The sequence below is a fragment of the Azolla caroliniana genome, unplaced genomic scaffold, assembly GCF_043228905.1.
Source record: "Azolla caroliniana isolate FFs.n. ecotype wild unplaced genomic scaffold, voAzoCaro1.0.p SCAF_4, whole genome shotgun sequence".
Lineage (NCBI taxonomy): Eukaryota > Viridiplantae > Streptophyta > Polypodiopsida > Salviniales > Salviniaceae > Azolla > Azolla caroliniana.
Window position 1 is genome coordinate 20,451,054 of NW_028230439.1, and position 13,183 is coordinate 20,464,236.

The 13,183-nt window shown below is 38.0% G+C and overlaps 1 protein-coding gene across 1 annotated transcript; it reads left to right on the forward strand.

Annotated features, from left to right (window-relative positions):
- Positions 1 to 2,196: 2,196 nt before the first annotated feature.
- On the forward strand, positions 2,197 to 10,275 carry LOC147865329 (uncharacterized). The gene is made up of 7 exons (XM_087318113.1): positions 2,197 to 3,114; positions 5,077 to 5,204; positions 5,307 to 5,492; positions 5,779 to 5,874; positions 5,972 to 6,043; positions 6,119 to 6,229; positions 8,685 to 10,275. The coding sequence occupies exons 1-7, from the start codon at positions 2,226 to 2,228 to the stop codon at positions 9,972 to 9,974; spliced, it is 2,772 nt and encodes a 923-aa protein (XP_087174239.1). The 5' UTR covers positions 2,197 to 2,225; the 3' UTR covers positions 9,975 to 10,275.
- Positions 10,276 to 13,183: the final 2,908 nt, after the last annotated feature.

The window sequence follows — 13,183 nt, forward strand, 5'->3', positions numbered from 1 at the left end:
GAACCAAAAAGTACGATGGTGATCAGGATGTGGAATGGTGGGATAGTTTCTTTAATTATCAACATACGATATTAGATAACCACATTGCGGGTTACTGGCCACTACCATATCAATTCGAATGGAATATTGATGACCCATCAATGGCGCGCACGACTCATTTACAACCACTAGATAATCTTGAATTGAATAATCTAGTTCGTCCATGACAAAGAGATATTTACGTGGGACCAAGATTATCACATGCTAGAGAGGCGAGATGGCAAGGCAATCTACATGAGCTACAAGTTGGTATGTTGGTTGCAACATTAGTTGGGGTGATAAGTTGGGTCATCCCTTTTGGATTGCTAAAATCATTGAAATTATTAAGGATGATGAAGGCAATCAAGTTCAATCCATTGTGGTTCATTGGTATCATACCTCTTCCAAAGATGCATTTATTGGGAAGTACTCTTTCGAGATGGTTAAGGACGTCAGAGGCATAAGCAGAAAGCGGAGAAGAAAGAATCTACCCAGCACGTCTACTCTCACACTTGATAACGTCAACATACTCGTGTATGACTTCTCCTTGACCAAAACAGGCCATCTAAGACAGGCTACAAGCAAGAGAATAAAAAAGAAGATCCTAGATGTGCTTGTTGACTCAACACAGAGACGAACAAGGAGTATGTCTCATAATCATGGTGATGTTGGATTGCAATTGGATGAAGACAATGCATTGGTTGCTAGTGATGATGAGGATGAGACCTCACAAAGCTCTTATTGTTCATCGGGTGGATCTGAAGGGGAAGGCATATCTATGAGAAGTGATGGTTCTCATATATGAAATGTAAATATTGTATGTTACATCAATATGGCGACTCACAAATATGTGTAAATATAGGTGTTAGTCATTTTGTAATTTTTGTACATTCTCTTGTAAATTTCATGTGTGGATTATCTAGGCATTTTTTTGAATGCCCTACAATTTTGGACATGGTATAAATCAATATATTTTGATTCAATTTCCAAAAACCTTTATGCATGTGATGGTCCTTTTTGTGAAATGACATACTTTGTGTCTTTTTTGGATGGACAGTTCTTAAATTGCGACATATTACCTGTTTCAAATGACCTGGTGTTATTCTAGGACAAGAGAGGATCCAAGCCAACTATCTGGCGACCGAAAGTTGTGTTTGAAGGGATGTGTTGAGAGTCATACTCAACTTCCCTATGGCGTGAGCACATCCTAAGACCACAAGTGTGTGGACACACCGCCACTACCTTGTATCATAACTGATGTTTCATAGAACTTAACTTCTATGACACATAGTTAGTAGGTAGCTATGTCTCCACCTCCTTCCCAAGAAGTAGTTGTAGTAAGAGAGTATAGAGAGACAATGACTATATAAGCACCTTCCCCTCTCCTTTCTAACTGTTGGTCATTCTTGTTAATACAATTTTCTAGTTTTTCTGTATACATGTGTTCTCTTTCTCTCTCTCTCTCTCTCTCTCACGCACACACACACACACACACACACACACACACACACACACACTTTCCGTTGCACAGAATCACACTGTCTCTTCGATAGTACGATCATCAATGTTGTTTTGTGTCAATTCAATTGTTTAAGGCATAAATACATACATATGGATATCCCTATATACTATTATGAAAAGTAGAAAGGGAGAGATATTATTCATGTCAACGAAAGTTCAAATACAATCAATGGGACAAGCATGAACTCAGGGTTTGTCAAAAGTGATGACAACGATGCGATAACAGGAGCTATCGAGCCAATGGCAAGAGTAGATAGATATATTCTTTAGTGTCCATGAAAGACGAGAGCATGGCCACGGCAAGGATAAGACTGGATTCTCCCAGTCTTGAGATGTGAGGAGGTGTGAAGGAGCAGCAAGCCTGTCGATATTTCCTCCACGTTGGGGTGGACATCTACAAAAGCAAGTGGTGGATCCGAGAGAGGTACATATCTGATTGAAGGAGGGTAAATATTTGATATTTTGGAAAGCCAACAGAGAGATAAGGGGGTGGGATTGGAGGGGGGGGGGGGGCATTTACGTAATTAAAGAAAACAGAAGGCTCTGAAACAGAGCGAGCGAGTGAGATTCAACAGAAATTAGGGTTTTGTGGTCTCCTTCTCCTTCTCCTTCTCCTTCTCCTTTCTCTGCTGCTTCTGCTTCTGCTTCTGCTTCTGCTACTGCCGCCGCGCAGCTTCGTCGTATCGATGGGCGAAGAAGACCATACGCCTTCGTCTCTGAACGATCGCATCGATCACAAGCGTAAGCACGAAGACAACGATGATCTTACACAACCCGACAGAAAGCTCGGATTCTCTTCTTCTGTTTCTCCTGCACCCGAGAGAATCAGGAAGACCGGTTTTTCATCTGCTCCTCCTCCTCCTACTTCGAACGATCCTCCTCTTTTCGAGAGGAAACCAGGTGTTTCGGGACCTCCTTCCGGGCCTTATGACAGGAAAACAGGCTTTTCTGGACCACCGTCTGATTCGTATGACAGGAAGACTGGGTTTTCTGGACCTCCTTCTGAACCTTATGACAGGAAAACAGGTTTTTCTGGACCCCCTTTTGATCAATTTGAACGCAAATCTGGATTTTCTGGGCCGAATGATTCCCACCACGAAGTGAAAACGGGATTCTCCGGGCTTCCTGGAGGTGATTTTCAGAGCAAATCTGGATTTTCTGGACCGAATGACTCTACTCATGTGATGAAAACAGGATTCTCAGGGCCTCCTGGAGGGGATTTTCAGAGGAAAACTGGGTTTTCTGGGCCGCCTAGTGGAGAATTTGAGAGGAAAACAGGGTTTTCAGGGCCTCCTGGAGGTGATCTAGAGAGGAAAACTGGATTTTCTAGTGGAGATTATGAGAGGAAATCAGGATTCTCTGGTCCTCATAGTGGAGATATGGATCGGAAAACTGGTTTTTCTGATTCTGGTATTTCTCCTGGACTCAGTGATATTGAGGTTGCAAAGCAAAAAGCAGCACAAATTGTTGCTCGTTTAGTTGCACAAGATTCGAAACGACCTCATGGAGATGAAGATGGAGATGATCGGTTCCCTGGAAAGCTCCATTCGAGTTCGGGAGGTTATGGTCGGGAAGGTACACACACATTAGCCCTCCTTTTGGTTTTGCTAGTGTTTGATATCTTTTGATTTTAGTGCTACATTACTACTCTAGAAAGTAGTTTTCGCAGTGAGCTCAATTGTTTCCTTTCTTATCAGCCATGAAATAGCAGGAGAATGAATACCCAAAATTTAGAAGAATTTTGTATAAAATGGAACATGGGAGGGATTTAAGTGAAGGCCTGAATTTCGTTGCAAGTGTATTTCATCAATCAATATAGTTAAATCCACCACATCCTCAACTTGTAGTGATATTGGTGCTACAAATAGTTTATAGATACATTACAAAAGTCAAGAGTATGCCAAATCATAGATTACCACATCTTGTTGGGAATTTGGATGTAAATTGCAAAAGAATCTCAAGAGCAAAATTCTCTCATGTGGTTGGGTAGTTGACATAAGAAAATGGTTTAAAAGAAGGGGTGTGGAAGGTCTCTTAGAGCTTTCAAGTGATGCTATGAAATATGTAGTTATTGAGGAAACATTAATGGAACCACTAAAGAAGAAGTGGGAAGATGCCAAAAGGACAAAATAAAAATATGAAATTGCAAAAATCAACCCTGAATGTTGGGTTCAAAATAAGGCTAGAAGGTGTATTGATCTTACTTACTCAACCTTATCTCATTACTAACATGAGTATTAGCTCTTGTTGAGCCATGACACTCCTTCACACATGATCACACAAGCTAGGTATTGAAGTTGCATTATGGCATCAAAATCCGCCAAATACAAAGGTATGTAAGGGTATACGATGAAGGGCTAGTAGAGGTTGAGTATCACTTGCCTTTTATATGCTCTGTATATAGTGTGATTATTGAAAGCTCTGATGACATATCAAAAGGGGGTAATGATTCAAGTGTCATACTGAAGAGAACACCTAGAATGTTGAGCTCATATATGTATGCTTTACTCACAGATCGAGACTTTGTGTTGTGAAGTATGAGCATCCCTTCTTAGGAAGGAGACATACATTAAGAAAACTTGTGTACTTAGGTTCCATGGGTCAATATTTGCCCCTTATGGACGCTAAAAAGTATCTAATCTATCTAAAAACATTCTTTCTTAGGGAGGAGACACATATCAAGAAAACTAGTGTACTGAAGTCCCATGGGTCAATAGCGACCTCTTTATGGACACTAAAAAATATCTAATCTAATCTAATCCACTTTGTTTCATGTAAGTGTTTCGAATCTCAGTTTTAGTGTAATATCATCGATTAGGAAAGTTATTATCTATACTTCAGTGTGGGGGATTTCTCTTTTATGCATAAAATAGTAGTATAATATGACTTACTATTCTCTTTGGGTGAGTGGATTTATTAATTTTTGTTTCCTTGTGTGATATCGTAATATTATCATTATATCACTGCTCTACAAAATTCTGATTAATAATGATTGGTCGAAATTTGTTTTTATTTACTCAAGATAATTAAAATCATGGGATATTAGACAATGTTTTACGATGTAATCTCTTGTTTGGTCGTATAGTCTATTTTGGTCTTTTAAAAAGACATCAATATATCTGTCTGTCTATTGAGTAGAAATTTGTGGATCAATACTTCATAGGGCCTATAATGGGACAGATTTGTGTAGACTTTTAGTTTCAATGGATGTTTCCATGATAAGGAGCAAAGCATCAATGGCCACTAACCTCCTCAGCTCTTTTTGTATCACACTTTGATGCTCACATATTATTGTAAAATAATTGTTTTTTTTTTTGTAATCATTCAAAGTTCCTTTATATGCATGAAGTATTTTGGAACTTTTTGTTAATGAATCATTGGCAATTCTTTTAATATCTGTTGTATTTTGTTCCCGTTTAAAAACTTACCATCCAAAGTAAAACAAAACACCTTTTTTATTCTCTTACAATGCATGAGCATATCCTTATGTGGTCAATATATGTCGGTAGATCATGGATGTCTTTCTGAAAATTTCAGATCATGATCGAGGGCAGATGTTTCAGGATCACTCACAGGTGCATCACCATAATGAAGATCGTGGTAGTAATTATTATAACACTCAGGGATACCCTCAGTCCAAGAAGATGGATATTCCTAATGGCAGGGTATATTTGCATTGAAAACTTATCACGTGATATGCTTATGAAGATGATCATGACACATTTCTATCATATGATAAGTGGTCATTTTTTCCTTTTCTTTCAAAGGTTGGTGTTGTTATTGGCAAAGGTGGAGAAACTATCAAGTATCTGCAACAGCAATCGGGAGCAAAGATTCAAATTACAAGGGATTCTGAGCATGATCCATCACTTCCAAACAGGCAGGTTGAGATTATGGGAACTGTAGAGCAGATCAATCGAGCAGAACAAATGGTCAAAGATGTTTTAGCTGAGGTCTACTTTCATTCATCTTAAGCCTACAATTTAAAACCCTTTAACTCATTGAAATTGATCTAGGGAACAAATATCTTTTAATTTTTTTTTTGTTCTCGCCTATAAGTTTTGCTTATTTCCCGAAGTGCCATGGGACTTTGATATAGCACATATATATGTATACTTCTTTAAGAGGTGGAGCAAAGGAATTTGTGGAAGAAAAGAGAAGTGCAGGAGTACTTTTTGCTATATATGTGGTATATTTCTTTTATATGGCCTGCCAGGTTGTGACTGTACTGTATTTTAGGCTGAAGCGGGAGGTCCTGCCCCTTTCATGGGGAGTGGCTCTAGTGGATCAGCTGCCTTTGGGGAACCTATTCAGCTCAGGGTTCCTACAAATAAGGTTATCTACTTAGTCCTTACTCATTCTCTTGTAATAAGACTCTTTAGAAGTTCTCATTACATTAGGATACATGTGTATATTTCTGTTTTCTTTCTAGGTTGGACTCATTATTGGTAGAGGTGGAGATACTATTCGAAATTTACAAAGTCAGTCGGGGGCGCGCATTCAGGTGACCTTATACATTCATAATACTCTTTCTTCCAATTAATGATGGTAATTAAATGATCCGTTTCATTGTCTGTAGCTTGTGGCTTCTCCAATGGCAGATTATGGTGAAGAAAGAGTGCTCACCTTAGTAGGCTCCAAGCAACAAACTGATTTGGCAACTGAGTTAATCAAAGAAGTAATCAGTGAGGTAGGCCCACCTTTGTTTCATGGGTTCTTATATCTTCTTGCATTATATATGTCTTACTCATCAGTGACCATTAGAATAGGATATATGAATTCTGTTTAATTGCTATTGGTTAATGCCTTGCAACATCATACATTTGTGCCAAGCCTCTCGTTATGTCTAATGTGAAGACATGATACAGCCTTGAACATGTTATACCATTGTTGATAATGCTCATGCACTTTTATGGATTAAGAAGATACAACTTTACTCTGAAGATTAGGAGCTGACATTATGATTTTCTTTGATGATCAAACCTTCATCTACTTTCTTGTGGGCGAATGCAGATTTTTTTGTGGATGGTTCTGTGATTACTCATGCGTATTTTCATTATAATTTTATTGAATGTAGTCTTGCATGCTGTTGTTTGTTGCTTTGAAGATGTACAAAAAATAAATGAAGGTCTCAATTAATTTCTATCACTTAATTCCTTTAAAGAAAAAAAAAGTCGATTATTTTTTGTTTTGGCTATTAAATATCCTTATTTTGGTAGTGATTTTTACAAGAGAACTTTGAAAACTATGTAGGTATTTTCTCATCATTTTTATGCTGGCTAAATTAACTTTAGTAATTCATGAATTCTGATAAGAATTGGTAAGATTTTAATGTCCCACACTAGGTGATAAACCTATTGAGTTCTTTGTAGGGAGCATTCTGGCATGGAACATTCCTACATTATTTCAAATGCTAGTAAATATACCTTTAAAAGCTAGGAATATTGAAATTGTGGTTGTATAGAAATTATGCAAACTATTTATGCAGGCATTGTGAATTATGTCGGAATTTTACTAGTTATTTTGCATAATATGGTTCTGCAAGTATCCTAGTCCAACGTTTGTTTCCAAAGTATAATGTAATTGGACCACAATAGGTTCTTCTAATCATATGGCAATGTCTGAAGAACTCTAGGCATAATCACAATTCTAAGAGAAAAGGTGGATTGTATCCCATCTGTCACATAAACCTTCTGCCATTTTCTGCAGTGGCTATTTTGAAACAATTAAAAAAATAAAACTGCGACGACCTCACTCTTACAACATACTTTGAGAGTAAAATGGGTTTAGAAAATAGTATCCAAGGAAAATGCCATACTTTTTAAGTCATTTGCAAATTGATTTGAAGGAATTTTGATTCACCTACTGCTGGAGTTACACCTAATTTCACTAATTCATTTTTAAGCTAGGTATAACACCAATCTCTTCCGTGACTTGGCAAAGTTCGAGCACCTGTAATTTACCTGATTTTAATGTTTTTTAAGAGTTTCACCTTGAGTTGAGATTTTACTATGTGAAGCTCTCCATATGCTCAATTGTGTAGCCATCTTATGGGATGTATCTTGACTTATTTTAGCATTAAGATTTAACAGAGGAGAATGATCTGGGGGTTCACATCAAGTTCCCCTCTCCTTGAATTCATTTTGTTTCTAGATACAGCTATATATGTGCTATTCTATTGTATTAGCTTTCCCTTTTTTATCCTTCCATGTTGACAATATGGACATTTTCTTATATCTCATAACAGGGTTCAGGATCTGTTACTTCTATGTTGTCATATTGAACAGGGGCTCTAGATGTTTGTTTCTATATCATCATGCTAAGATTATGCTCTTTGATGTTAATTATGTGTATAGTCATAACTGAACTATCAATCGAAACTATCCCAAACAAAAAATGTGCAGTTGTCATTCATTGAATTGCAATGCTGGATTATTTTGATTAGTTCTCAATGGGCTATGCCAGTTAAATTATCAGGATATATGACTGCTTCCTAAGGACTTATGTTCATGATTCGTCATAGATATGTTATTATTGAATCAAATTCAGAAGTGATCAGGCTTGAATATCTCCTGTGAAAAATAAAATTTAATGGTAGAGGGGCTTACATCCCCCTCATTAGCAAGACTATGCCAAGATACGCAGGTGGTGCTCGCAGCTCAACAAATTGAAATCTAGCTCGTGCTTTTATTCTTCTTTTGACAGTCAAAACAAGTAATATCAAAAAATCTAGCTCTTGCTTGTATTGCCATGTGGTGCATTCACTGATTTCAGGTTTTCTCATATGAGTTCGACCCCATCCACGGGAACTGCTAAGTAGGTACGGTCTCAAACTAGATATAAGTGAAAGCTCAGGCCATTACATGAATGATGAGGTGAGTTCTAACTTCTCACCTTAACACATATACAAAGACAGTATGAAGACAACATGGTCTAGCCTTAATAATACTGTAAGTTCAAATCATCTCAAAACAGTTTTGGTGGGGAATGTATCAAAGGCATTTTTACATGTAATCATTTTGATTCTGTAGTTGCTAAATGTACTGCTTGAAACTAAAATTTTCTTTTTTATTTCAACTTTTGGTTGTTCTTTCCTGTGTGTAACATTGAGAAGGTTGCTCTCTAAAAGCCAACTTCATTTGCAGAATCGATCAAGGGGACCACCTGGTGGTTATAACCAAGGTTTCCGCCCCCCTGGACCACCTCAATGGGGTCCACCTCGTGCGCAACAAGGGTCTTTCTCAGGTCCTCAATCCCAACCATTTAGTGCGTATGGACAACAACCTCCACCTCAACCATATGGAGGTGGTTATAGTCACCAATCTCAACAGTCTTCCTCTCAACAAAATCCTCCACAAACACAGCCTTCCTATGGAGGACATGGCCAACAATCTTCATCGCAAGAATACTCTGGTCCTCCTCAATATGGAGGTTTCCCTCAACGTGCTCCAGCTCCTAGTCCTTCACAACAGACTACCTCCCAAGGTTATTACAACCAACCACCTGTAACAAGTCCCTCAGGTGCCAACTCTGGTTTCAATCAACATCAAGGGGGTTATGGTGTACAAGCTCCCTATGGTCAACAACAGCAACAAGGGTATGGACAACCACCGCCTATGACCCAAAGTCCAGGTCAAGCCACTTCACAGCAACCATATACAAATGTATATGGTCAGCCTCAACAGTCATATAGCCAAGGCTATGGACAGCCGTCTTCTGCTTATACGCACCAAAGCTTTTCAGCACCCAGTGTCCCTCAATCACAATCATCTACTGAACAAGGTGCTATTTCTGCACAGACTGGCTATGGAGCTCCTGGATCAGTGCCTAATCAAGAAACTGCTAAACAACCAGGTTTTAATCAATATGGCCAAACGAGTCAACAAGTTGGGTATGGTCAACATCAACTCACAAGCTATAACCAACAAGAATCTGCTCCAACCTATGGACAAGGGGGTTCCTTTCAACCAGGGTATCCACCTCAAGAGGATTCAACTGGATCTGGTGGTTCTTCTCAAGGTGGTTATGGACAACTTCAATCTGGATATAATACTCAAGGATATGGCACTCACGGGTCGTTGCCAACTAATTATGGACAACCAAGTAGTTATGGCCAACAACCTTCTAGCTATGGAGCTTCACAACCAGGATCAAGTACATTATATGGTAGTCAAGGGTCTATACAACCCCCACCAAACTATGCTATTCAAGGGTCTATTCCTACACCACAATCTGGTTATGCTCACCCTAGCTCAGCCCAACAAGGCTATGGAAACTCGACAAGCTATGGAAACTCTTTTGATGACCATTCTCAAGGCGCTGCGCAGCATGTATACAATCAAGGTGAGGGGAAAGGTGGTGTTAGTAGTGGTGGTTTGGATTCAAGTAATGTGTCTGTTGCATCTGGTGTTGTCTCATCCACTACAGAGAGCTGAAATCGAGTAGAGAAAACTTTTGGTTGCAATTTGGTGGAGTGTCATCCTCTGCAGAGAGTTGAATGAAACTTGAACCTATGAGGTATTAATGTTTATTTAATCATGGAGATTGTGTTTTTGTTTATCTAAGACTTTGCTTCCATTGTGGAAGAGGTCAGTACTTTTTGTTGTTTCTTTTTCACTGCAAATGTTATGTTTCCCGCTCTTGTTCCAGTTTGTTTTTAAGTGACTATCTGAGTAATGACAATCACAAAACTAAATTAGACTATTACTCAAATTTCAAACAGCTTCTTTTCAGCTCGCTGCATTGCAAAAGTGTCCCCATTTATTAAATGGTATGAGAGTAATGATCTAGACAATTTCGAGACTAGTCTCGACAATTTTCTTGGAATGGAAATGACCTGAAAGCTATGCCACCACCATGCATGCATATGCAAACCCAGCATTCTGTTAAGCAGCCCCTTTTTATGAAAAGAAGAAATTATTGGCATGAAACTTTGTTTTTTGTGATGTTACAGATAAATTAATGTTACAGAATAAAAATGGGAGGTTGATAACTGGATTTTCTCTTCATATTATCCGTCCACACATCATACGTTCATAAATCTACATATATAAAATATATATACATTGATTCATATTTTTGGGCAGTTTAAATTTAATCCAATAGGTGTATTTATTGCAAAACGGTTTGTTATGCTAAGATAAATGATATCTTTCTTTTTTAATATTGAGATCACTTCATGCAACCAAAATTTTATGAAAGTCATTGATGAAACCGACCATTTACAAAAGCAAAGGTTCGGAATGGGGGTGCAGCATGTGTTTGCTAACAAGTTCCAATGATGAACGCTGTATAGTCCTTAAGAATCTGGCCACCCTGTGGATGGTTTCTTCTTTCTCTTTGATGTGTATATCCAATTATATATATTTTCTTATGTTTTCATATCCTCATAAATGGTTCAGTTAAACATAAAATTCATCAACACATAGTTGCCAATCAAGTGATAGTAAAAAATATAAGGTTATCATGTGTAGAACTTTGGACTGGTTGAGCCAACTGTTACAGCAATGTCACTATGCTTATGTGATGATATTGATCTAGACACTAAATTTTGTTTTGTTGGAAATTAGTTTCCATCATTTTATAAAGTTGCTTTATCTAACTATCAAATTTTGCGAAGTGTCAATTAACCAAGCTTGATCATGCTATTCAAATTGGCTAAGTTTTTTGTCATGTGTTGTGTCCTTGCAATGTTATTGAGGGTATGTCAGTTGATAGCATTCTTCTAACATTTCTTAATGATTCTATATTATCACCATCTTCTTTTTTAAATGTTTGTACCAACCCAAATTGAGATGTTTGGAGTCAATGCAATCTCAATTTCCCATTCCTCTTCAATGCAAACCACATACTCCAACACCATGTTGGATACTCCCCCACATCAAATCTCAAAGCAGGTTATTGAATCATGTCCGTTACACTTAGACCACAATCCATAATTGTTCACTCATTTCATTATTTTCTATCGTCTCATTCCACCAACTTTTTCCAAATAGCTAATGTGTCATGTTCAAGCTATTTTATTTTTCCTTGATATTTATCTTCAATTGGAGGATAAGAAATATATATACATTCATATAGGCATGGATCTACCTTTACAATAAGGATATAGATAGATAGATAGATTTTTAATTTCCACGAGAGACTAGTTATGATAAGGCTAGCCCATGGTTAGGAATAAACTTGGGTTCTCTCAATTTTATGACTTTGATGTTGTGTAAACTGCTAGAGAGAGAGAGAGAGAGAGATACATTAACGTCTTCTAAGGCCAAAATTGGCCCATGAGACAATTGGTGTACAACAAAATGGGGTATTTATCCAATCAGTTCTAGTATTGTACAAAACGTGGTATGGTGTAACATATTCGATAAAGGAAATGACTTTTTGAAAGAGAGAAAGAAAGATATATTAACGTCTTCTAAGGTCAAAATTGGCCCATGAGACAAATGGTTTACAACAAAAATGGGATATTTACCCATTCATCGAAAGTAAAACATAAAAATAAAAATAGAGTTTTAAGCTAAATAGTTCTAGTAAAATAACAAACATGTTCTACAATGAAAATGATGTTATACTAGGCCTAATTTCATTTCCATCCAAGTCTCTCGAAGAGAAGCGGGAGGTCAAAGGGTTTCAATGTGGATGTGGCCTGTGGCCCCAATGTAAAAGGTACCCCAACCATAGCTTCTAGTTGACGTAGCTCACGTTCCCTTGTCTTCTTAATCCTTTCTACTCTGTGTCGACTTGTTTTGAAGCCCAACATTCGAAGGCGTTTGGTTGTTCTTTGCATTTCGGCTTCCTCAAGAGAGAGGCCGAGCGGCGTAAGTGTATCCACATTCATCGTCTCTCCCTTTTCCTGGAAAATGACACTAGTTACAAGTTGATGAATAGGAAAAGGGTTATGGTTAACACTTTGTAATTTATTCTCCCTATGTTGTTTTAGCTCTAAGATATACATACCTAGTCTCTTTACATCCAGGGTATCTAATAGTTTGGAGAATGTCTTGGTATTCCACTCGTATCTCATCATAAGTTGGGCACTTGCATGTGAAGTGATACTCATCCTCTATCTCTATGTGGCACAACCTACATAGACTTTCCTCTCTAGGGACTCTATTAGCCCGACCATTTCCAATCTCAAGTTGGTGAGATGATACCCTAAGTCATCCAAAGGCCACCCTTAGTGCATTTGATAAGAATGCATCTAGATATCCTTGTCGTGTAATAAAACCTAACTGATAGAAGTGCAAGAAGTGTTCCTTATAGTACAACATTTTAGATGGGAGTGGCTCTCGTTGGGTGATCCATTTATATCGAGTGTAAATTTGCCATATTTCTTGGCGTATCACTTTATTACGGTCTTCATGAGATATTAGAGTTTGATCAGTCCCATGGTTGTACTTAACGGGGGGTAGGTTTTTAATGTCTATGATGTTTGCAAGTAACCAGCTCACCACAATGCTATACCAAGAGCTAGTGTCTCCAAACACATGTCGGGATCGGGATGCCTCGAAGGCTCGATGGGATATCCTATCTTGTGGTTGGCTATGTATCCGATGAATAAAAACTACCACTTGAAACAATGCTTCTACTAACATCGGGGGCAGACTGAACTCTGCTCTAATAATGTCATGTGATACTGTCG